Genomic DNA, 27,493 nt, shown 5'->3' with positions numbered 1-27,493 from the left:
TTTCACCTGTCTGGTGGATGTAACCCGACACCACATTATTACTTTAGTCTGAGGCTATTTGACCACTAGGGAATTTGAGCATCTCGTCCTAAATTTGCTTAGCCTTTTGGATTATCATTCTGTGAATGTGTCTCTTCACATCCTTTGTGATCTTTATTTTGGGGTGCTCACCCCTTCTATTTAATTTGCAAGACCTCTTTGTATACAGTAGATACACCTTCTATCTGTCCTTTGGGTTACAAATAATTTTATAAATCTATTACTTGTCTGGAGGCGTTGTTGACAGTTTCTTTTGGCATATACAAGTTTTAAATTCATATAGTATCTGGTAGGTCCATCTTTTCTTTTATAGCTTCTTGGTATCCAGTCTTGTCTCCTGCTTGGTCTGTGTAGTCTGCAGGAATTTCCTGCAAGATTTTTATTACTTTGTTTATATTTCAGTCTTCATCTGCAGTTTATTTTAATATATGTTGGAAGATAGTGTCCATGCAATGTTACTTTCCTCTAGGAAGACGTCAGATGTATTATCATTTATTAAATCACCTTTTTCCACAATAAATTAAAATGTCATTTTGTGGGACTAGATATCCAGACACATTATAAAGCCACTGCAATCTAATTAAATCAACATACTATTAGCATTGGACCAGACAAATTAGATAAATTTGAAAAGAGAATCATATACTTGCTGCATGGAAAGACTCAATTTTCAGAGGAGTTCTCTCCCTCCTTTGAGTCCCCAAAGAAGAACATGGGGAACCTCAAAGGGATATTATAAGGATAAAGGAAACAAGGCATGGAAAGCACTTAGCGTGACGCCTGGCACATCGTATGCCTGTAATTAATAAGCCTGACGTTATGGCCAATCTCTTGACACCTATTTTGTCTTTGTATGTCTGCCTTTTGCAACTCCACTTGGAGCTCCTGGAGGGCAGTCGTTGTGTCTTAGCTCCCTCGGCACCTAGATTGCCCCTACAGAATTAACCAGGATTTATCCTTGTAGACAACAGCCACGTGCTGTGGAAGTCCTAACTTTACCTACTCTGCAGAAACTAGGCTGACTGAGTCCTCTGTCTTCTGGGATGGACCCTACCACTAGTTGCAAGGCACTGCTGCTGTGGGTTTCTCCTCTGCTGGGACATGCTCAGAGTCAGTGGTAGCTCTTATTCATTGAGCCTCCATACTCTGGGCACTTCTACGGATACACTTGCCTCTGCTTTGTCTTGCTAATGCTCAGCAGTCCTTGGCACAGTGTAGATACGCAGTGAATTACTCTGGGTAACTTTTCTTTATTTGTACAAAATCCACAGACTCCTGGGATAGGAATGTATATTTTTATGAGTTATCTGAGAATTACTTGACAAGAGTTTAGTACTTTTTAAAAAAAATAATTTATCATAAAAATTTGAAAAGTATTTCTTTTATGCCACCTGTTGAAGAAAAAAGATGAAAGAAGACCCCTGGATAAATTTGTTGAAAAAGCTGCCTCTTGCATGGAAAAGTAAAATTTTGATTAACATGAACCCTATTAACGAAGTCTTCAGTGAATCAATTTCTAGTCTAAGCTTCGGAGGTGAGGGGGGAAGAAGAAAACAGCAATCTCAAAACCTTCAAGACTACATCAAGAATTCCTTTTTAAAAAATAGGACTTCTGAGATATTCTGTAGGACTCCCAGTTAAATTTGAGATACCCAGAAGTCTTTCAGTATAAGTATGTCTGAAACGTCGCACAGAGGAATACTTACACTAAACAACTATTTATTTCTCTAAATTCAAATTTAATTAAGGGCTCTGTATTTATATTTGCCAAATCTGGCAACCCTATTAAAAATCTATGTTTCATGGGACACTTGGGGAATCACAACTCTTTCATCGTGGTGCCCCAAGTCAACGCTCTGAGGACTTCCTGCACACACAGTTGGTGTTCAATAAATGTTTGTTGAGCCCATTACATAATAGTGATTACTAATAGTTACTTTTTGGTCACTGAGTTGTTTAATGGCATGGAAAAGAACTGATGTAAACTTAGAATTCTGACAAAAAGGCAGCCACAAAAGGGCGTTTGTGATTAACCCTTTATTAACCAAATAGGAAAAGCTCACCCATTTGGGAGAGCATCTCATGGTGCTGCTGAAAAGCACTTAAAATTTATCCTGGCTTATATATGTGAGGTTTCTAACTTTTGGGCTTGGTGCTTCAATATCACAACTTCTATATGTGTGTGTGTGTATGTGGGGGATGGTTAGAGGCAGGGGGCAGGAGAGGCAAGACAAGAAATGGAAGGCCAATGAATGGAAAACAAAACACTTGAAAACTTTTCTTCCTGCTACATTTCATGGAGAGTTAATGGCTTTTTTAAAGTACTTTCAAAATCAGAATTAGCCAGTGCAGAGTAGCAGGCACAAATATGGCCTCTAGTGTTCTATTAATGACGGGATCAAACGAAGAAGCTCTTCTACATGCTCTTTATGAAAGAGCAGGAGAACCAATGTGATGTTTAGTTTCTTGGAGGAAACTGAAAAAAAAAATAATCCCATATTACCACAATACAGCATGAGTTCAATGCAAATGGAAAAGACTGGTGGCTTATTAATAGGCTCTCCCTGTAGCAAGCTGGCCTTCCCGGCTTCAGTTTGAAATTGATTATTTTAATACAGAATTCCTGAATGAAAGAGGTTCTTGGCCTTTTCCTGGGCTGTTGAATAATGTATGTGGGAGAAAGCAAATAGCAGCAGAGGGTCTCAGCTGCGGGAACAATGGCGCACACCCAGAGCTGAGGGGGCACGTTAGTTTATCATCGCCTTGTCAATCCTCCTAGCCTGGGAATCGCGGGGCAGCCTGGAAAGCAGCAGCTGCCCGACGTGTGGTGAACTGACCGGGGCACTTTAAAGAGACGACTCCATTTACCCATCTGAAAACAAGATATTGATTTTCCTCCAGCTCTGGAGAGAAAAGAGCCGTCCTGAAAATATATGGGGACCACCATTTACCCAGGCTCCTCCCCCAGCAATCACACCACCCCAACTGTTTCCTTGGCTTCCTCTCCACAAAGTTCCATTTTTCCCTTCTTCACCTGGGGGTGAGAAGAAAGCACACCCCCTTTCTCCCTTCTGTGAATACATTGCTCAGAGTACTTTTAAGCTGAAACTGGGAAAGTCCGTAATGACTGGCATCTGGGGATATAGTTTATGAATTAGAAATCAATTTTTTTTCATCCACATGGAAGTCACATTACAGCAAACTTCAGACTGGCACTTTACAGCTCTCATCTCAAGCTGTGTGCATCTTAAGTCATTAAGGCAAAAATTGTAACATCCTAGAACAATAACAACCTTCAACTCCTCAGATGTCCTTAAAGGTGAAATTTGTCCTTCATACATAAAAGCCTAAAAGATCGTAGGACCCAGATCAGATGTGAAAAAAAAAAAAATGAAGCTCGTTTTGTCATAGTAAGCATCCGTAAGTACTCCTTAGACCTGCAGGAGTTTAAAAGCAATGTGCTGAGAGCGTGGGGATAAATGTAGCTCTGAATTGAGGCAGCCAGAAGACCAAACTCCTGGGAGGTGACTTGAACTACTCCACATGCTTCAAAAGACCAGAAGCGTATTACTCGAGGTCAACCCCAATTTCTTTAATGGTTCATATCTTCATGGGTTCAAAAATCCTACCATGCTGACAAGACTATGGTTGATGTGGCACATCTTTCTCTAGACAGGGAAAAGGAGTGGGTAAGTGAGAGACCACTCTCCAGTCCTCACTAAGACTCAGCCAGAGATTAGCAGGGCCTCCCAATACTGGATTTTCGGTATGGCTTTTTTTTTTTTTTTTTCTGGAAAATTCCTTGTCCCTACCACCACCGTGGGAAGTCTCACAGAAATTAGGGAACACCGAGAAAAAGGATTAGGGGGAGAGAATAAAGAGGGAGAGGAAAAACAACTCTTAGAAAGCGAATAGGAAAACTCAAAGGTAGGGTCAGAGATGGCAAGTGTTGGCCTTAACCCAGTGTGTTCGCCCCACCAGGATCCAGAGAGGCAAGCTGAACCTTGTGAGCCGCCCCAGTTGTTGAGCTCTCTGTTATGCTAAACAAGCACCGGAGGTGGACTGGCCCAACCATCTGCTAGAGACATGCATAAATCGAGGGAAGGTAGAGCAGTACAGCATGTGTATAATGCGGAGTACATGGGAAAAAGCAAAAGCGCGTCATTAAAAAGCAGCAGAAAGCAACCAGAGAACAGAACGCGGTGGGCAGAGATTAGTGTTCCAATTATTATTAATGTTAATAACCACACGCGGGGAACTTCAGGTTCTCTTGTTATTCATCAGACACGACGCCTCCAACAGTGCGGGGTTGGGGAGGGCTAGCTTGGCCGCTGGAATTTTTATCATGTATTTGATTTCATGACACCTTCCCCACCTGAGCAAGCGCTGGATGGCACAGAGTCCCTCTCCTTTCAAGAGCAGGCGTTTCCCAGTATAACATTAACCACTTTTTAAAATATAGAAAAGCAGAAATGGAGAAGAAAAAAGAAATCCACGCAGACACAATCCCTGTCAACATTCTGATCTCTGTTTTTCTGGTGTTCTTTTGCGGATTTTTCTCTCCTGCCTTTACTACTCAGTACATGTCATTGTCCTTTCCACTGAACGTATAGGCAGCTTCAAATTAAGGGATAATCTTTGAAATTTGCTCATTTGAAGAGCACATGTGTATTTGGGAAGTTTTAGTGGACTTTAAAATTAATTTTGTGTTTTAGGATGACCTAATATGGCTTGGCTATCTAGGGACATCCTTATTTTGAAGGCAGAAAGGGGAGGTGGGGGGAATAGCAGAATGGGAAGGGGACATCAAATGAAGAGAGCGTGTGCCAGAGTTGAGCCATTCTAAGGGGCAGTCTACATCTGGGTATCCCAACTGGCAGCTCATCTTATTTTTTATTTTATTTTTTTGAAGAGATTTTATTTGTCTATCTGAGAAAGAGAGAGGGAGAGAAAATGAGCAGGGAGTGGGGGAGGGACAGAGAGAGAAGCAGACTCTCCGCTGAGCAGGGGCTCAATCCCAGGACCTCAAGTTCATGACCTGAGCTGAAGGCACATGCTTAACTGACTGAGCCACCCAGGCACCCCGGCAGCTCATTTTAAACTTCAGATATGCTTTGTCTGGATCATAGAGATTTTTTTAAATGTTGCTTTTGAATGACTCTAGATATGGCATATACTCTCTAGTTTGCCACAAGCCCCATCACTCTTTATTGCATTGGACTCCTCTGTTCCCTTGCATTTCCATCTCTGCCTGGCTCCTGTAGGCATTTACACTTATAATCCCTGCTGTGATTTTAAGATATTCTGGAACACCTCATGTCCTCACAGAATCCTTTAAACCAGTGATTAGAATCAACTATGGGTGATTTTTCTTCCCAGGGGACATTTGACAACGTCTAGAGATATTTTTAATGGTCATAACTGTAAAGGGGGTTGGTGCACTGCTGGCATCTAGTGAGTTGAAGCCAGAGAAGCTGTTAAACAACCTACAATGCAAAGGAAAGTCCCCCACAACAATTACCCAGCCCAAAATGGTAGTGATCCTAAGATTGAGAAACTCTGCTCTAAACCAGGGCTGGGCCATTAGAAACGACAAATACCCACCATTTGCTTCGACGTGGATGAAACGAGGGTATTATGCTGAGTGAAGTAAGTCAGTCGGAGAAGGACAAACATTATATGTTCTCATTCATTTGGGGAATATAAAAAATAGTGAAAGGGAATAAAGGAGAAAGGAGAAAAACATGAGTGGGAAATATCAGAGAGGGAGACAGAACATGAGAGACTCCTAACTCTGGGAAACGAACTAGGGGTGGTGGAAGGGGAGGTGGGCGGGAGGTGGGGGTGACTGGGTGATGGGCACTGAGGGGGGCACTTGACGGGATGAGCACTGGGTATTATTCTGTATGTTGGTAAATTGAACACCAATAAAAAATAAATTTATAAATAAAAAAATAAAAATAAAAATAAATATAGGAAAAGAGATATGAAACAAAGTAGAACTCATTAGAGCTTAATTTAAGCCAACAATGTACTTGACAATGTTTTCTAGACCAAGTATAGATTTCCATACTGTTAAGAAAGTAGATCTTATTACAATAAAAATTAAGAAAAAATAAAATAAAATAAACCAGGGCTGGGACTTAACACCATTGGTCCCTTGAAAACTGCAAATCCTACTGAGAGAAGTAATGTTCTGTGCTGTTGGCCCTTTACTTCTGAGTATGAAGGAAGAATTTGTGCGTGGGATTAACCGGAGTGCAGGAGACAAAGAGGAGGAAAAATAGGACATGAAGGACCCCAGTCACAAGTTCAAGGGGTTGTCTTTCACCATTAAACGGCAAGATTGGGACGCCTGGGTGGCTCAGCAGTTGAGCATCTGCCTTCGGCCCAGGGCGTGATCCTGGAGTCCCAGGATCGAGACCCGCATCGGGCTCCCTGCATGGGGCCCGCTTCTCCCTCTGCCTGTGTCTCTGCCTCTCTCTCTCTATCTCTCTCTGCGTGTCTCTCATGAATAAATAAATAAAATCTTAAAAAAATAAACAGTTAAGATTGCTCCAGGCAGGGGACTCACATTAAACTTCTCTTAGTAGCCCCACCATTAATAATCATGTAACATAAACTAAAGGTGATTACTTCCTCTGTGAGAGGCACTGTACTCGCTGTCTCATATACATGATTTCATTGCATCTCATAACAATCCTATGAGACAGAGGAGGAAAACAAGGGTCAGAGACATTAAATAAGCAGCTCAGGGGATCCCTGGGTGGCTCAGCGGTTTAGCGCCGCCTTCAGCTCAGGCCGTGATCCTGGAGTCCCGGGATCGAGTCCACATCAGCCTCCCTGCATGGAGCCTGCTTCTCCCTCTGCCTGTGTCTCTGCCTGTGTCTCTGCCTTCTGTCATGAATAAATGAATAAATAAATAAATAAATAAAATATTTTAAAAAATAAGCAGCTCAAAGTCACCCATCTAGTGAGTAGTAAAACTGGAACTTGGAAATTTGTGTCACTGACTCCAGAGATCAAGGTCTTAGCCAAGAGTAGGGCTCAAGGTTTACTGAATATGTACCTTGAGCTAGAACACTGCATAAAGTGCTTTACCTAAATTATGTCACTAAATTGTCACAAAATCCCATGGAATATGTATGATCAACCCCATTCAATAAGTGAGGAACCTGAGGATTAGAGAAATCTTAGAATTAGATCTTCTTCACTGTTGGCTGGACTTCCTAAGTCTACAGTTAGTCAAAGCATGAAACTTCAGTCCCTCATGCTCTCACATGGAGGCAGTGACATGGACTGGATAGAGCACTGAACTTAGACCAGAGAACCTACTTTGAAGTCCTGGCTGTGCCATAGTCTTAATGGGTGCCTGACCTCAGCCAAGTCCCTTGAACTAGGCGCCCTACACAAGTCTCAAGGGAAAAAAAGAAGCCAGACCATGACCCCTGGTTTCCTTCAATATATTTAGAGGAAGTCCCTCTGCCTGAGGACAGAGCAATGAGGAAATCTGGTCAGTCCAGTAAAAACACTTTCAATCAAAGGGGATGAGCCAGAAATACTGAGCTGCTCTATCTCAAAAGGCAGCCATGAGCCCTTAATGGCTTCCAAAATAGAAATATGCATGTTAATCCTCTCTCTATTCCTACTCCATTATCACATCGTGTTACCTTAATCTGAGCATCTTTCAAAGATGCTACTAACAATGTCTAAAGAAGTCTTGGTTTTCTAAAACATAAATTGATGATGATATCTACCTTAATCCTATAGTAATACTATCTGGGTTTTGGGAAGTTTTCCCTTGTCCAGTAATAAGAATATCCTCTGGGTCTTTTTACCTATATTATCAGGGCCTCTTCAGTCATTTTGGGCTGAAGATAAATTGAAATGTAAATGGGGTGTCTTTTGGGTGATCCAACAGGGTCATTTGTTAGTTTATCATAGCAACTGCCCCAAACTCAAATTTGCAAAGATATAACATGATTGAAAGGAAAGTGTCATGATCTAATGCTGAAACAATGAACTTCCTTTGCCTAAGTAGTTTTTACAATTTTTTCTTTTAGTTTTTACAATTTCACAGTTTCTAATATCACTACATTTGCCTTGAATTTTAAATTATCCTTCAGTGTCTCAGGGCAACTTGGCACACAATTTGGGAACCACATACAATGAAATTTACATGCCCCTCCAGTTTCAGACTCTGAGGTCTCTATTCTTGCCTCCCATGGGTACACGGTATTAATGTTTTTTGTATATAATTCCAAAAACTTCTATGCATAATCAAATGGAAACACACTATACCTAGTGTTCTTTTTTTTATACCTAGTGCTCTGATCGTGCATTTTTTGCTTCATAAATCCTAAAGATCATTTCGTAGCAGTACATATAATTCCTTGTCTTTTTTAATAATTGTAAGGTAAATGGTAATTTATACAACATTGCTATTGATGTACATTTAGTTGTTTAGCATTACTAGCAGATTGTAATGAATATCCTTCTACATATATCTTTGTCCACCTGCAGGATGAATTCTAGAAACAATTTCTGGATCAAGTTATGTGCATTTAAAATTTTGAAGGATATTAAATTTGTTGTAATTAATTTCAATTAATTGGTGCAAACACGCTCCTAAAAAAAGTTTAGTCAAGAAGGGAAATTTCCAGATGACATATTAGGAAAGGAGACGGGATGACCTAGGGCAGAGAGGCTACTTAAATAGGAATAGAAAAGACAGGCATCAGGGGACTCTAGCAAACAATGAGTCTGTATCAGGGGTTTTTAACCTTAGGGGTTTTGTGGATGGAATGCAGGGTGCCTTTGTAATTAAGGAGAGGGAAAATCTAAATCTTTATTTTCACTAACCTCTAAATAAAATTTAACATTTCTTTCAAGTATGAATGTAGGCAACACTCCACAGTAGTATTAACACTGCTTGCAAATCTGTCACCAAAAGCCATCACACATGGTTTCATTTCACATTACTATTGTTGCAGATACCTTGAAATATACGTTATGCTCATCAGTTCTTTTATATTTTTTTAAAGATTTATTTATTTGAGAGAGAGAGAGCAGGGGGAAGGGTAGAGGGAGAGAGAGAGAGGGAGAATCTCAGACTCCCAGCTGAGCACAGAGCCTGACATGGGACTCAATCTGATGACCCTGAGATCATGACCTGAGCCGAAACCAAGAGTTGGGTCAGTCAACCGACTGAGCCACCCAGGTGCCCTGCTCATCAGTTCTTTTAAATAGTGGCAAATATTAGATCCACGACTAGATCTTGTTACTTAATGCATTAATAAAGAAGCACGCATTATCTTATATCACAAACTTGTCTTTAAAATGTTATAATAACTGTATTCCAATATAATGCGTGATCCTGTATATTTTATTTTATGCCATCGTATTAGTTCTCTGTCAATGTGTAACAGATGATCCCAAACTTAGTAATTTAAAACGACAGGCATTTATGATCTCACGGTTTCTGTGGGTCAGGGGTTGTGACACAGCTTTGCCAGGTCCTCTGCTTCTGGATCTCACAAAGACTACAATCGAGGTGTGGGTTAGGGTTGTGGTTGCATCTTGAGGCTCAGCTGGGTATTCATTTGTAAGCTCACGTGTTTGCTGACTGAATCCAGTTCTTTGTTGCCCTTTGGACCAAGGGTCTCAGTTTCTTGTTGCTTTCTCTCTCTCAGTCAGAGCTGCCCTCAGCTCCTAGAGCATAACTGACAACATAGCCTTTGCCACAGAGTACCTGACAACATAGCCACTCGAAGTCAAGTCAGCAAGGGAGGGAATCTGCTAACATAACAGAAGTTAAAATCCTATGTAAGATTCCCAGAGTGGTTGAGTGAGGAGTGCAGTTACTGACTCCCTAATAAACAACTACGTCCCTGGAAAAACATTATTTGAAGTCATCACTTAAAGTCTCCAAAAATTGTCCTAAGGGCATAGAACAGAGACAAATACATTCAAGAAAATCTGCTAAGTCATGATAGGCAACTTTGTGGCCTTTGAATCATCACCTGTTCTTTCTCCACCAGCACGATTTTGGAAGAAATTACTCTGAGAGCTCTACTCTTGGCAGGTGCAGTCAGAAAAATAGGGACCAGTCTCCCCTCAGCTTTCACTCTAGGGCCATGGTGTCTCTCTAGGAGGGGCTGGCCCCAGCTCTGTGTTACAGAAAATATTTTAGGCAAGCACAGCGGAGAAGTCTATAGTCCATTCCTGTAGCCAGCCTGCATTTGTAGGGCAGAAGCTCTATTCCAGGCACAGCCGGCCACGGGTACTGGGCCCTGATCTCTCCCACCCCAGGTCCCTGGTAATGTGTAGGTTCTGGGCAGCCCGGGTGGCTCAGCGGTTTAGCGCTGCCTTCAGCCCAGGGCCTGATCCTGGAGACCCGGGATCGAGTCCCACGTCGGGCTCCCTGTATGGAGCCTGCTTCTCCCTCTGCCTGTGTCTCTGCCCCCCCCCCCGTCTCTCATGAATAAATAAATAAAATCTTTTTTAAAAACTGTAGGTTCTATGTCAAGAGGAGAACCAAGAAGACTGCTACCCTAGGAAACACTTTGCAACTTGGTCTGTGAGGTCAGTACTATTCAGATAGATGAGCCGTTAAATAAAATTATATCGGTGTGGTACATTTGTTACATTTGTTACATTTGATAAACCAATATTGATACATTATGATTAATGAAAGTCATTAGTTTACATTAGGGTTCACTTTTGTGTTGCATACTTCTATGCACTTTAATAAAAGCATAATGTCAGGTATTCACCATCATAGTCTCGTATAGAATAATTTCACCATCCTAAAAGTCCCTGCCTCTACCTATTCATTCCTCCCTCCTTCTGAATCCTGACAATCGCTGATCTTCCTATTGTCTCTATAGTTAGCATATTGCTAAGAGAAAGAAGCCAGTCTGAAAAGGCTGTATGATTCCAACTCTATGACATTTGTCAATTATAGCTCAATAATGCTGGAATAAAGTATTTTAAAGGGACTTAATCAATCAGATTCTCAGAGATAGAGCCAAAAAATCCACATTTTGAAAAGATTATTTATTTGAGGAAGACAGACAGCACAAGCTGGGTGGTGGGGCAGAGGGAGAGGGAGAAGCAGGCTCCCCACTGAGCAGAGAGCCCAATGCGGGGCTGGATCCCAAGACCCCAGGACCATGACCTGAGCCAAAGGCAGGTGCTTAACTGACTGAGCTTCCAGAATCCACATTTTAATAGCCTCTTCAGGTTGAGTCTTATACATATTCACATTTGAACTAGCAACATACGGGCTCTAGCTCTGGCAACTGACGTATAGATTTGAAACCTGGCTCTGAAACTTTCTAGCTGAGTAATTGTGGGCAAGTTACTTTTAAACACCCCCCCCCAAGCTTTAATGCTTTCAGGTGTAAAATGGGAATATTAATAACTCTTACCTCACACAATGGTTTTGATGATGAAATGAGCTATTATATCTACAGCCCTTACTACTATTGCTAGCACTCAGTAAATGGTAGCTATTATCTATAAAGCACAAGTACTGCATCTAGTTTTCCTTTATTTTGCTCACAGAGGTCCCAATAAATGTTTACTATTATTTAATATTTTATTTATTCATGAAAGACACACAGAGAGAGAGAGAGAGAGATAGAGAGGCAGAGACACAGGCAGAGGGAGAAGCAGACTCTATGCAGGGAGCCCGACTTGGGACTCGATCCCGGGTCTCCAGGCTCACGCCCTGGACCGAAGGTGGCACCAAACCACTGAGCCACCCCGGCTGCCCCAACTGTTGACTATTACTATCATAGGTTAATAAGGGCCAGTGAGAGGCAGTGTGGTATCATAAAATGAGCACAGGAGCTAGAGTTGGATCTGGATTCAAATTTCAGCTCTGCCTTTATAGGTTATGATCATGAACAAGTCATAATCTGCAAGCCTCAATTTCCTCATCTACCAGATAGGAATGAGATCAGTACCTACAACCCGGAGTGGTGAGAATTAAATGAGCTAATACATTTAAAGGACATGGCATACAGTGAGACTTACTACAATATTTTTCCATTTATAATTTCCTGAATGGAAACTTGGATCCTTTTACTATATGGTCCCTTCTAACCATGATTTCTGTGTTTGTAAATCTCACCTCAAACCTGCTTATTTAAAAAAGATGAAAGACTGTAGTTGATAGCTTATCATTGTTTCTTTTCCTTTCTTTCTTTCTTTTTAAGATTTTATTTTATTTATTCATGAGAGACACAAAGAGAGAGGCAGAGACATAGGCAGAGGGAGAAGCAGGATCCCCATGGGGAGCCCAATGCAGGACTCGATCCCAGGAACCTGGGATCACGACCTGAGCCAAAGGCGGACATTCAACCACTGAGCCAACCAGGCGCCCGTGTCTCTCTTTTTCTAATTAATAAAAGCTAAATGTTTCTACACCAGAACTTCAGAATGATCCAGGGCTCCATGAAACAATAAGAGCAGATATGTCTGCATCATCAATAAGCCAGAAGCTCTAAATAAATCACATCAATGTTTAAGAAGTCATTCTTCTACCTTCTCTTTTGCACATTCAGTCAACAGCAAAATGCACTTTTCATATCTCTGATGTTTCAAAAATTGCCAGTTACCAGAGAAAATAGCCTCCCCCGACCAAGCAGACTTGGGTATGATCATCTTCTGACCAGTTCCTCTCAGACTGGGCAGCAGGACCTTTATGTGAAAGAAACCAGGAGGACTGCAAGGCTCAGACATATACTTTGGTCCAGACTGTCAAGGTACTGAATGTGTTGGCAGAAGAACTATCTCGAGACATTTAGTTTGTCAAGACTGGTGTTCAGTAATGAATGTTTCGGAGAGTGATACTGGTCAGTTAGCATCTACCTAAGGGAGAAAATGAAATGTGTATTCAAGCCCCCAGAACACAAAGCAATGTTTGGTTCAATGCTATTTGGGTAGGAGAGACCTTACATCTTATGGGAACTGTGAAGGTTAGGAGGAAGCATCACAGGAGCTGAGAAGCATATCAGACTCTCCAGGAGCAGATGTATTTTGAAAAAAAACATTTAAGATACTTATAGGTTTTGTAATACAATTTAAAAGCAAAAGAAGATTCACAAGATATTCTTGCCTCGGGCCAATATGTGGATAATAGAGTAAGAAAGTATGACTGCGGCCATGAGTTGAAACAGGTCAAGAAGCCCTGGTGAGAAGTTAATCATATAGGCTTAGAATCTGACAGTCATCCCATGCAGTCAATAGATATTTGTTGAGTGTGTATTATATGCCAGACCTTGTGCTTGGTCCTAAAGAGACAGCAGTGAACAAGGTAGATGATACCTACCTTAGGCAAGATAGCTAACCTCTCTAAATCTCAGTATTCTCATCCCTAAATCAGGAAAAATATTCATTATTCCTCTCTCATAGGACTGCTGTGAGGATTTAAGGAGGGCAAAGCATATAAGGTGTTTTGCATTGTCTGCTACAGAGTAGACACCTAATAAATGAAATAATTAGCCTGCTGGGGGGATAAGTGGGTCATCAGCTCAGCTCTGAAAAATGTATAGCGTTTTGATAGGCAGAGACAAAAAGAAGACATTCAAGTAGAGAGAACAGCATTAATTAATTAAGTCACTCATGCAAAGAAACTTTTTGAGTGTCTATGATATTGGCATTCATAGGCATATTTCACTTACATGAATTCAGCAATACACAGTAGGAGAGAGCTGTTTAAATAGTATGGGCAAATCCTCCCACCATTACACTCAATTAATATATACCCCGGATCAAGTGTGAGATGAGAGGCATGAATCTGTTCTTCAGGCTCCTAGTGTGAACAGCTTGCTTTGCTGAGTGTCATCCTTTTGTTTAAAGATATATGTTTTTCATACAGTATGGCCAACTGGAAGTGCAAACCAACTACTTAAACTGAGGATCAAAAAGAACAACCCAGCGATCTGTATCTACACTGAAAAAAAGGCTGGCCATGCTGGACATTCTGAGAGAAGGCTGTCATTCTCTGCTGTGGCACCTCCCTAAGGCATCATCAAAAGTAACTCTATGTGCTTTTCATTTTGCATATTGACTCTAGGACCCATCTCATGTGTAAGGAGTGACTTCACTATTGCGTGCTAGGCACCATGCTAGATGCTGGATGTGATAAATGAGACAGACATAGCCTCTAGTAAGACACAAAAGAAAGGGTTGTTGAGCTTGAGGTAGGGATGGACAATGAGCAGGTACTTTTCCTGGCTTAGAGGATCTAGTTAGAGAAAAGTCAGGAGATATACCTGGAAAGGTAGGTTGGTGTTAGGTGGCTGAAGATGTCAAATGTAAAACTAAATGGTTTTGGAGCTCTTGATGCTATTCCTTCTTCAAGTGGATTGAGACATGTTCAAAGCAGTAATTAAGCAGCAGAAGATGGAGCTTATGGCAGTTCTCAAGATAAAGGAAATTTTTTTTCCTCCCAAGAAACCACTAGCAATGGCTGATATAATCTGAATAAATAAATTAATATTATAGCTGAAAGCTTGTCTCCCACCGTATAAAAAAATTAACTCTTAATGGATCAGTGACCCAAATATAACAGTTAAAACTATAAAACTCTAAGAAGAAAACAGGTACACATCTTCATGATCTTCTATTTGGCAGTGGATTTCGACACATGACACTGAAAGCATGAGCGACAAAAGAAAAAATCGATAAATTGGACTTTATCACAACTTAAATTTTTTGTGCCTTGGAGAACACTATCAAGAAAGTGAAAAGACAAACCACAAAATGGGATAGTATATTTTCAAATCACAAATCTGATAAGGGTCTAGTAAGCAGAACTCATACAACTCAACAACAAAAAGACAAACAACTCAATTTAAAAATGGGCAAAGGACTTGAATAAACATTTCTACAGAGAAAATACACAGATGGCCAATAAGCATATTAGATGTTTAACATACATTAGAGAAATACAAATCAAATCACAGTGAGATACCACTTCACATCCACTAAGATGCCAATAATAAAAAGAGAGACAATAACAAACATTGGCAAGGATATGGAGAAATTGGACCCTCACACAATGCTGATGAAAATGTAAAATGATGTAGAAAACAGTGTGATGATTCCTCAAAAAGTTGAACATAGAGTTACCATGTGACCCAGCAATTCCACACTCTATGTATATAACAACAAAAACAATAAAACAATGTACATTGTTTGTTTTATTAAAACAAAAACTTGGGATCCCTGGGTGGCTCAGCGGTTTAGAGCCTGCCTTTGGCCCAGGGCGCGTTCCTGGAGACCCGGGATCGAGTCCCACGTCGGGTTCCTCACATGGAGTCTGCTTCCCCCTCTGCCTGTGTCTCTGCCTCTCACTCTCTCTCTCTCTCTCTGTCTATCATAAATAAATAAATAAATAAATAAATAAATAAATCTTAAAAAAATAAAAATAAAAAAATAAAACAAAAACTTGCACGCAAATATTCCTAGATGCACTATATGTAATAGTCAAAAGGTAGAAACAAACTAAATTTTCATCAACTGTTGAATGGAAAAACAACATATGGTATATTAATACAATGGATTATTACACAGCCATAAAAAGGAATGAAGTTCTAATACACGCTGCAGCGTGAACACACCTTGAAAACATTATGTTAAGTGAAAGAAGCCAGACGCAAAAGTCATATATTGTATGATTACATTTGTATGAATTATCGGCAATAGTCAAATCTATAGCAGATTAGTGATTTCTAGGTTCTGGGGGAAGTTGAAGGTGACTGCTTAATGTACAGAGTTTCTGCCTGGGGTGATGAAAATATTTTGGAAGGAGGTAGAGGTTTTGGTTACACAACATTGTGAATGTACTAGATGCCACTGAATTGCACACTTTAAAAAGGATAGATAATTCTGTTTTATGAGTTTTATATCAATAAAAAATGTATACAGGAAAAGAGTAGATGAAAAGATGGAAAAGTTCAGAAGACATTCAGAAGCTATAAAAACAACCAAATGGAAAGCCTAGAACTGGAAAATACAATTTTTTTATTTTTTATTTTTTAAAGATTTTATTTATTTATGAGAGAGAGAGGGAGAGACATAGGCAGAGGGAGAAGCAGGCTCCCAGCAGGGAGCCTGATGTGGGACTCGATCCCTGAACCCGGGATCATGCCCTGATCCAAAAGCAGGAACTCAACCGCTGAGCCACCCAGGAGTCCCAAAAATACAATACTTAAATGAAAAATTCATTGGATTTTTAAAAATTTACAGTAAACTGGAATATAATGGAAATAAGAATCAATGAACTTGAAGATAGGTAATAAATTCATCCTAAATGATGTAAAAAGGGAAAAACACTGAAAAAATTTGAGAGGCTCAGTTACTTTTGGAGCAAAATCCAGGACTCCAAGATATGTGACATTGTAATTCTAAAAAGGGAAAAAGTCGAAAAAAAATATTTGAAATCTGACCAAAAATAGCAGCCCACAGATCCAGGAAAATTAGTGACCTCCCAAAAGAAAATCTCACTTAAACTTAGCGCCATAAACAAACTGCTACAAAGATAAAGTCTTAAAAGCAGTTAGGGAAAAGAGATACATTAAGAACAGAGAAACAATAATTATAGATGGCTTCATATCAGCCATTGTGTCATATCAGACACAGTGGAGTTCTGAAAATCAAGGAATAACATCATTAAAGTGCTAAAATTTTTTAAATGCTGTCAATATATAAGGAAGAAAAAGAAAAATCTACATCCAGGAAAAATACCTTGCAAAACTCAAGGCAAAATAAAAACAGTTTTAGAAGGACAAAAGCTGAGAAAATTTGTTGACAGCACATCCAACCTATAAAAATGCTAAGGAAAGTTTTTCAGGCTGAAGGATAAAGATAATAAGATGGAAATTCAGATATAAGTAAGCAATGAAGGGCACTGGAAATGTTAAATAGGTAGTAAATACAAAATACAATTTTTCTTTCTTTTGTTAAATTTCTTAAAGGCAATTGAATGTTGAAAGCAAAAATTAACAAAAATGTATTTTGAGTTATAAGTAAAAGTAGAATATATGACAATGAAAGCACTAAGGACAAGAGGGATGTGTAAGTGTAATTATTGTAATATTATTACACATTAATTGGTATAACTTATTTCTGTGTAAAATGCAGTTAGCGATTAGTTACTGTAATCTTTACAACAACTAAAAAACCTATAATACAAAATCTATTCCTAAAAAGCCAAGAAATGAAATAGAATGAAATACAAAAAATGTTCAATTAATCCAAAGAAGATAGGAAAGAAGGAATAAAATAAATAACAAAAGGGGGGATTAGGAAACAAATAAAGAATAGACTTAAACACAGTTATATCAATAATTCAATTAAATATAAATGGATTAAACACTTCAACTAAAAGATGCTGATGGACTCTAAAAAAATCAACATCTAACTATATGCTCTTTTTTTTTTAGATTTTATTTATTTATTCATGAGAGACACACAGAGAGAGGCAGAGACACAGGCAGAGGGAGAAGCAGGTTGCCTGAGGGGACCCTGATGTGGGACTCGATCCCAGGACCTCAGGATTACATCCTGAGCCAAAGGCAGACACTCAACCACTGAGCCACCCAGGCATCCCTAACTATATGCTCTTAACAAGATCACACTTGAAATATAAAAACACAATTAGGTTGAAAGTAAAAGGATGGAATGAGATATACAATGCAAACATGAAACGTAGGGAAGCTATTGAGGCTACATTAATGTCAGACAAAGTAGATTTTGAAACAAGGAGTACTGCCAGAGATAAAGAGGATCATTTGTTAATAAAAATAGGATTAAGGCACCAAGAATATATAACAATCCTGAATGAGTATGCAAAAATAGAGTTTCAAAATACATGAAGCAAAAATTTACGAAAATAAAGGAAGAAAAAGAAAAATCCACAATCATAGCTGGAGATTTAAACTCTCTTCTGTTAATAATGGATAAATCGAGAAGACAAAGTAATCAGAGAAGATGCATAACATTTGAAAAGTACTATCAACCGGGCAGCCCTGGTGGCTCAGAGGGTTAGCGCCGCCTTCAGTCCAGGGCGTGATCCTGGAGATCCAGGATCGAGTCCCACGTCAGGCTCCCTGCATGGAGCCTGCCTCTCCCTCTGCCTGTGTCTCTGCCTCTCTCTCTCTGTGTGTCTCTCATGAATAAATAAAAAAAAAAGAAAACTACTATCAACCAACTTTGGCCTACACCAACCAAGATAGACCTAATTCTGGGCCATAAAATGAGTTTCAGATATTTTAAAAGATTTAAATCATAAATTTTGTTCTCTAACCACAGTAGAATTAAATTAGACATCAATAACAAAAACATAAATGGAAAATCTCCAAATATTTGGAAATTAGAAACATAATTCTAAATAACTCATGGTTTAAAAAGAAATCATGAGTGAAATTAAAAGATAAACTGGGTAAGAAAGCACAATATATCAAATTTTGAGAGTTGCAGCTAAAGCAGTTGTAAATAGTAATTCTGGGTATTATGCTGAGTGAAGTAAGTCAATCGGAGAAGGGCAATCATTACATGGTTTCACTCATATGGGGAATATAAAAAATGTGAAAGGGATTAAAGGGGAAAGGAGAGAAAATGAGTGGGAAAAATCAGAGAGGGTGACAACACATGACAGACTCCTAACTGAGAAATGAACAAGGGGAAGTGGAAGGGGAGGTGGGCGGGGGGATGGGGTGACTGGGTGATGGGCACTGAGGGGGGCATTTGACGGGATGAGCACTGGGTGTTATACTATATGTTGGCAAATCGAACTCCAATAAGAAAAAATGTAAAAAAAAAGAAAAAAAGAAAAGAGGTTTAAAATGAATGATACAAAACTCTACTTTGAGAAGCTGTAGAAAGAAAGTAAAGTAAATCAAAATTAAATAGAAAAAGAGACAAAGAACAGAAATCAATAAAATAGGAAAAGACAAAACATTTGAGAAAAATCAAGAAAACCAAAAGTAGGGTAGTTTTTAAGATTAATACAGTTGAGGGGGATCCCTGGGTGGCTCAGCGGTTTAGCGCCTGCCTTCTGCCCAGGGCGTGATCCTGGAGACCCAGGATCGAGTCCCACATCAGGCCCCCTGGATGGAGCCTGCTTCTCCCTCTGCCTGTGTCTCTGCCTCTCTCTCTCTCTCTCTCTTTCTCTCATGAATAAATAAATAAAATCTTTTAAAAATTAATAAAATTGATAGAAGCCTAGCTAGAAGTAACCAACACAAAAAGACACAAAACACAAGTTACAAATTTCAGGAATTATAGAAGTGGCATCACTAGATACGCTATAGATACTTAAAAACTACAAAGGGAATATTATGCATGACTCATGATAACAAATTCAACAATTTAGACGAAATGGAAAAATTCTTTGAAAAACAATTTACCAAAACTAACACAAGACTGGAATCTTTTAATAATGCAAATATCAAAATCAATTCAAAACATAAAACCTTATCACAAAAAAGTTCCAAGAGTCAGTGGCTTCACTGGAGAACACTCCAAAAACTTAAGAAAAAATTTTATACCAATCTTAGGCAAACTCTTTCAGAAAATACAGGCAAAAACTTCTCTAAACTGGTTTTATGAGGCCAGCATGACCTTGATATCTAAGTCTGACAAAGAAATTTAAAAGAAAGAAAACTACAGACCAAAATCACTCATGAAAATTGGTGCAAAAATTCTTAACAGATGGGACGCCCGGGTGGCTCAGCGGTTTAGTGCAGCCTTCAGCCCAGGGTGTGATCCTGGAGACCCGGGATCGAGTCCCACGTCAGGCTCCCTGCATGGAGCCTAGTTCTCCCTCTGCCTCTCTCTCTCTCTCTCTCATAAATAAATAAATAAAATCTTTAAAAAAATTCTTAACAGAATATTAGCAAATCAATACAACAATTTTGGGACACTTGGGTGGCTCAGTAGTTGAACATCTGCCTTTGGCTCAGGTTGTGATCCTGGGGCCCTGGGATGGAGTCCTGCAGGGAGCCTGCTTCTCCCTCTGCCTATGTCTCTGCCTTTCTCTGTGTCTCCAATGAATAAATAAATTAAATATTTTTTAAATACAATTTTATTAATTTTTAAAAAGATTTTATTTACTTACTTGAGAGAGAGGAGGGAGTGAGAGGAACAGCAAAGGAAAAGGACAAGCAGACTCCATGCTGAGCGTGGAGCCCAGCACAGGGCTCGATCCCATAACCCTGAGATCATGACCCGAGCCAAAATCAAGAGTTAGTTGCTTAACTGACTGAGCCACCCAGGTGCCCCACAGCAATTTTATTTTTAAAAAACTATCCTGACCTGCATTTCCCTGATGATAAATGACGTTGAGCATCTTTTCATGTGTCTGTTGGCCATCTGTATGTTTTCTTTGGAAAAATGTCTATTCATGTCTTTTGCCTATTTTTTCATTGGATTATTCATTTTGAGGGTGTTGAGTTTCATAAGTTCTTTACGTATTTTGGATACTAACCCTTTATTGGATAAGTCATTTGCAAATATCTTCTCCCATTCTGTTGGTTGCCTCTTAGTTTTGTTGATTGTGTCCTTCGCTGTGCAGAAGCTTTTTATTTTGATGTTTTGCTTTCGTTTCCCGTGCCTCAGGAGACGTACCTAAATTACAGTGAGATACCACCTCATACCTGTCAGAATGGCTAAAATAAACAACACAAGAAACAACAGGTATTGGTGAGGATGTTGAGAAAAAGGAACCCTCTTCCACTGTTGAACCCTCTTCCACTTCCACCAATGCAAATTGGTGTAGCCACTGTGGAAAAGAGTACGGAGGGTGCTTGAAAGTTAAAAGTAGAACTACCCTACAATCCACCAATTGTATTATTTGGTATTTACCCAAAGAATACAAAAATACTAATTTAAGGGAGATCCCTGGGTGGCTCAGTGGTTTAGCACCTGCCTTCGGTCCAGGGCGTGATCCTGGGGTCCCGTATCGGCTCCCTGCATGGAGCCTGCTTCTCTCTCTGCCTATGTCTCTGCCTCTCTCTCTCTCTCTCTCTCTCTGTGTGTGTGTGTGTGTCATGAATATATAAGTAAAATCTTTTAAAAGAATACTAGTTCAAAATATAAAATACTTAGGAATCAATTTAACCAAAATTGTGTAAGAGCTGTACATTGAAAATTGACACACATTGTGGACCGGAATTAAGAACCTTAAATAAATGGAGAGATACATGTTCACAGATCAAAAGTCCCAGCATTGTTAATATTTTAATTTTCCCTATATTGATTTATAAATTCGCCACCATCAGAATAAAATCACAGCAGGCTTTAACAGTTACAGAAAAGATTATTTAAAAATTTATATAGGGGCACCTGGGTGGCTCAGTTGGTTAAGCATCTGCCTTCGGCTCAGGTCATGATCCCAGGGTCCTAGGATCAAGCCCCATCAGGCTCCCTGCTTGGCGGGGAGCCTGCTTCTCCCTCTCTCTCCACCCCTCTACCCCTTCCCCCACTCATGCTCTTTCTCTCGCTCTCGCTCTCTCTCAAATAAAATCTTGAAAAAAATAAAAAATATATAAAATTTTATATGACTATGTGAAGGGCTCTAAAAAAAAGCAAAGTTGAATAAGCTGCACTAGCTCATTTTAGTACTTACTATAAAATTGCAGTCATCAAAACAGTGTGGTATTGGCATACGGCTAGGCAAATAGATCAATGGAACAGAAAAGAGCAGGAGTTGGCAAACTTTTTCTGTAAAGTTAGTAGTTAGTAAATACCTTGCATGCTGCAGGCTGTACAGTCTTTGTCACAACTACTCAACCCTGTGGTAGGTGAAAGTAACCATTGACAATATTTAAATGAATGAGTGTATGTGTTCTAATTAAACCTTACTTATGGACTCTGAGACTTGAATTTCATATACTTTTCACATCATGAAATATTCTCCTTCTTATTTTTCCCCAATCATTTAAAAATGTTTTAAAAAATTTTCTTAGTTCATGAGCCATACAAAAGCAAACACAAAAGGGAAATTTGCTAGAGGAGAGTGGAATGATTCATATCTCCCCAGAAAATTAAATAAGAAGACCGCATTACCTTGGAGAGATTTTAGGCTAAGATATCCAAAATGGTAGGTTATGGTAAAGAATGGGAGAGAACAGAATGAACCACTGAATGAGGCGGCTGTGGGGAATGTCTTGGAGGAAACACTCTCTCCCTGCCATATGACCCACTAGAATTGACCATGGGGAAATATGGAGGGTTAGCAGGTCACTTTGGGCTGGATCTTTAGGGGTTATTAAAGAAATACCCCTTTTCTCCAACTGTAGCATCTTGTCTTCCCTGCCCCTACAGAGGTGTCATGAGCAGTGCTTTGTGATGCCCAAGCCACCTCAACACAATCGTTGGCTAGGGGATCTCCCTGATGACCAAACAAAGCTGAAGGCGTGGCTCCTCACTGGTCAGCAGGCCTGGGGCAGACCACTGAGAGGCTTTAACATGGCTGGTAAGATCTGTGCACCAGAGGAGACTAGCACAAGTATGAAACAATCAAACAAAAGCATGAAACAGCCAGCCCCAAGAATCAGAAAAAAGAAGAGTTCTTGTCGACCAAAGCCCAGAGCCAGTGGCAAGGTTAGATGATCTTACTCATGCTCTTCTTCTTCCCCAGAGATCTCCCCAAGCCCCCTGCCCTACCCTTGCCTGACACAAACCCCTTCCTCAACCCACATCTCTACTCATGGAGCCCCATTCCTATACATTCCCATTCTCTTCCCCCAAACAAATCCCATGCTGACTCACTCCATTGCCTTTCCAGGTGCAGAAGAAAACCACAAAGCCAAAAAGACCTCTTCAAAGGAATTTGAGAAAAAAAACTCCTCGAGCATCCCCTTCTTCCTTAAGAATGCCTAACACAGCAATAAGGCCAACGATATTCATCTGTTACCACAAGCTGAGTGAGAAACAAAATGAAAATGAGCCGAGAGGGAATAAGAAGCACTGGAAAATCCAAAAGTTCCAAGTAACATCCTGTACAGCTAGCAAATGCCAAGCATGGGCTAGAAACCTTGCATCTTCTGAAGCAGCTGTGGAGAACTGGTCAAACACATAAAGATCAAATCTGGAGCAACAGGGTACACAGATTGATAAAAGGAAAGTCAACAAGTTGTGAAAAGGCAATGTGTTTGTGTGTCTATGACAGATGAAGGGGAAAAAATGAAGAGACAGGCATGTGAGTAGAGAGGGAGGTGAGGTCCTGGACGGTTGGGGGCCAGACTGGCAGGTCCACAGTTAGCCAGACATGGGGATAAGGACTGCATGAGGACTGAGAACTAAACACAAATATTCTCAGCAGTTTGTCCCACAGGCAAGAAGAAAAAGAGCTTTGGTGGTTCTATGTGTGTTTGGTGTAGAGACGGGGCACAAAGTCAGAGCTGAGATTGCCAGAACCCAGATGGGAAGAGGGTTTAATGCGTGGTGGGTGACAATGACACTCCTCCTAAAACAGTAGACAACAAAAGCACCTTCAGGTCACCTAACCACCTCCGGGTGACGTATGCCATTGTGGTGTGCATTGTACCCCACCCAGTGCTGTAAGCCACCAAAGGCCTTCAGAGAGACAAAATCTCACCCTATAGAAAGTCACCAACAGCACCCCCACACACTAAAATAATGGTGTTTGGAGGCCACAAATGCAAGAGCAATTAATTAGGCTATTTTCTTGTTACGAAGGTTTGGGTGGAGGAATGGCCTACCATGGGTAGGGCAGTGGGAATGGTCTGCCCACCTGCAGGCAATAAAAGGAAACAGCAAAAAAACAAAACAAAACAAAACAAAACAAAAAACAAAGAGGAAACAGTGTCCACAGAGAATTTTAATATAAGAACAACAAAACCCAGTAAAAGGCAATCTTGTTTTTATTAGCACCATAATCAACCATTTCTAAATTTTAATATATATGTAAGGTCCAAATTAGCCAATTTTTAGAATGCATGTTTTAATAATCATCTTATTCTACAAGGAAGTTACTTTGACAAATTCTTGTCAAATAGTTGGTCCCAGGGAGAGGCTGTTCTTTTCTAAAGTAAGTTCTTAACCATTTAGAATCATTTGAGCTTGCTTTGAGCACACTTCCAGACTGCGATCCCTGTGGCCATATATAATACACATAACCCATATTTTTAAAAATATTTTATTTATTTATTCATGAGAGACACACACACAGAGAGAGAGAGAGGCAGAGACACAGGCAGACGGAGAAGCAGGCTCCATGCAGGGAGCCCAACGTGGGACTCGATCCCGGGACCCCAGGATCATGCCCTGGGCTGAAGGTGGCGTTAAACCATTGAGCCACCCAGGGATCCCCACATAATCCATATTTTAAAAGTAGATTCTAAATTTAAAATTATAGCACAGTGATTATAAAGACAAAGACCAACTTGAGTTACTTCGGCTGAGATTCCATGCAATCAATTTTTTTTATTGACGTCTAAATTGGTGAAGCAAAGTGCAATTCAAAGAATAAAGTTTTAGAGTGTAATGAAACTTTTACTTTGTTTGAAAATAAATATTTTCCTGAATTTAAACAATATCTTTTTAAAAGATATTTTTTCATTTGAGAGAGAGAGAGAGAATGAACAAGAGCAGGGGAGGGGCAGAGGGAGAAGAAGACTCCCTACCAAGCAGGGAGCCTGACCCAGGGACCATATGCAGACCCTGATCCCAGGACCCTGATTCCTGGACCCAGAGATCATGACCTGAGCTGAAGGCAGATGCTGAACCGAATGAGCCACCGGGGCACCGCATAAACATCTTTAAACATGAAATGCATTCCTTAATTGTTCATTATTTTAATACTACATTAAAAATCAAAATAACATCTTAGATCGGTTGTATGATTTAGTAGCTGCCTAAATTGTAACCTTTGCACGTGTTTTGATCTCAAAATCTCCTTATGATTTTTACAGTGATAGTTATGTATAAAATGTTCCATATGGGCATCTGGCTGGGTCAGTTGGAAGAGCATGAGATTCTTGATCTCGGGGTTGTGGATTCAAGCCCCTTGTTGGGTGTAGAGATTACTAAAAAAGTAGACTACGTAAATTCAAAATGTGCAATTTGGTGAGTTTCAATATACATAAACATCTGGTAAACCATCACACCAAATCACAATCGTGAATATATCCAACTATAATCCCTTAAAGTTTCCTCATGCCTCTTGATGATCCCTCCTCCCCCTCACCACCTCCATCCCCAAGCAACCATTAATCTTCATTCTATCACTACACATTAGTTTACATTTTCTATAATTTTATATAAATGGAATCCCAGAGAACATCCTCTTGTGACTACCTTCTTTCACTGGGTATAATTATTTTGAGTTACCTACACTGTGTAAATCAGTAGTTCATTGCTTTTTATTGCTGAGTATTCCACAAAAAAAAATTTAGCCACACACTGTCCATTCACCTGTTGTTAAACAGGTGGTTGCTTCCAGTGCTTAGCTATTACAAGAAAGGTGCTAGAAACATTCATGTACAAGTCTAGGTACGAATATAGGGTTTCCTTTCTCTTGGGTAAACACCTAGGAATGGCTAGAACACATGCAGGTGTTTAACTTTTTAAGAAACTGTCAAACTTTTTTTTCAAAGTGATTGTACCACCAGCAGTGTATGAAAGTCCCAGTTCCTCTACATTCTCACCACTTGACATGATCAATCTTTTTTTTCCTGAATGTAAATCCATTTTTACCTTTGGTTCTGTCTTATCCTTTCTCTACCACACTCCTGTTATTTTTTTAAAATTGTAGTTGACATACAATGTTATATTAGTTTAAATCTATAACAACCCTACACATTATGCAATGCTCGCCATAAATATAGTCACCATCTGTCGCCATACAAAGTTAATTACAATATTATTGACTATATTCCCTATGCTGTACTTCTCATCCTCATGACTTATTTTATTTTAAACATTTTATTTATCCATTCATGAGAGACACACACACAGAGAGAGAGAGAGAGAGAGAGACAGAGACAAAGGTGGAGAGAGAAACAGGCTCCCTGCAGGAAGCCTGATCCCACATCAGTATCCTGGGATCATGCCCTGAGCCAAAGGTAGATGCTCAACCACTGAACCACCCAGGTGCCCCTGGTCCAGAGATTCTTTTTTTTTTTAAAGATTTTATTTATTCATGAGAGACACACACACAGAGAGAGAGAGGCAGAGACACAGGCAGAGGGAGAAGCAGGCTCCAAGCAGGGAGCCTGAAGTGGCACTCGATCCCGGGTCTCCAGGATCAGGCCCTGGGCTGAAGGCTGCCCTAAACCACTGAGCCACTGGGCTGCCCCGACTTAATTATTTTATAACTGGAAGTTTGTACCTCCTAATCCCCTTTACCTATTTTTTCTCATCCCCCACCCCCTCCGCCTGGCAATCCCCAGTTCTATACAGTTATGAGTCTATTTCTGTTAGTTTGTTCATTTGTTTTTTAGATTCCACGTATAAGTGAAATCATATGGTATTTGTCTTTCTCTGACTTATTTTACTTAGCATAATACGCTTTAGGTCATCTATGTTGTGATGAATGACAAGATTTTATTCTTTTTTATGGCTGAGTAATGGAATATTGGAATATTACTCAGCTATAAAAAAGAAAAATCTTATTGAGGTATATATGTATATCCATATGTATATATGTTTATGGAATATATATGTATGGGATATCCATATATATACCACATCTTCTTTATCCATTCACCAATTGATGGACATTTAGGTTGCTTCCATATCTTTTTACCCAAAGAAAGTGAAAACAATAATTCGAAAAGATACACACACTCCTATGCTCATTGCAACATTATTTACAAAGCCAAGATATGGAAGCGATCTTTTAAAATTTTATCCATTCTAATATAAGAGTCATGGTGTCCCATTGTGGTTTTAACTTATATTTTTTAATTTAATTTGCCAATATATAGTACATCATTAGTCTCAGATGTAGTTTTCAATAACTTATCAGTTGCATATAACACCCAGTGCCCATTGCATCACGTGCCTTCCTTAATGCCCATCACCCAATTACCCCATCCCTATACCCACCTCCCTTTCAGCAACCCTCACTTTGTTTCCCTGAGTTAAGAGTCTCTCATAGTTTGTCTTCCTCTGATTTTTTCCCATTCAGTTCCCCTTCCCTTATGATCCCTTACACTATTTCTTATATTCCACATGAGTGAAACCATATGATAATTGTCCTTCTCCTATTGACTCATTTCATTCAGCATAATACCCTCCGGTTCCATCCATGTCAACGTAAATGCTAAGTATTCATCCTTTCTGATGGCTGAGGAATATTCCATTGTATACATAGACCACATCTTCTTTATCCATTCATCTGCCAAAGGACATCTCAGCTCCTTCCACAGTTTGGCTATTGTGGACATTGCTGCTTATAAACATCGGGGTG

At 39.7% G+C, this 27,493-nt stretch overlaps 1 protein-coding gene and 1 long non-coding RNA gene across 5 annotated transcripts in view; one reads left to right on the top strand and one right to left on the bottom strand.

Moving 5' to 3' along the window:
• LOC102156336 overlaps window positions 1-27,493 on the bottom strand; it is a 354,886-nt gene that overhangs the window by 46,907 nt on the left and 280,486 nt on the right. The window lies entirely within an intron of this gene.
• Window positions 22,482-23,302, top strand: LOC119868527 (spermatid nuclear transition protein 4-like). The gene is made up of 2 exons (XM_038588452.1): window positions 22,482-22,659; window positions 22,844-23,302. The coding sequence occupies exons 1-2, from the start codon at window positions 22,525-22,527 to the stop codon at window positions 23,135-23,137; spliced, it is 429 nt and encodes a 142-aa protein (XP_038444380.1). The 5' UTR covers window positions 22,482-22,524; the 3' UTR covers window positions 23,138-23,302.

Source organism: Canis lupus, chromosome X, assembly GCF_011100685.1.
Source record: "Canis lupus familiaris isolate Mischka breed German Shepherd chromosome X, alternate assembly UU_Cfam_GSD_1.0, whole genome shotgun sequence".
Lineage (NCBI taxonomy): Eukaryota > Metazoa > Chordata > Mammalia > Carnivora > Canidae > Canis > Canis lupus.
Note: the sequence above shows the minus strand (reverse complement) of the source record. Positions and strands in the feature narration are given on the sequence as shown.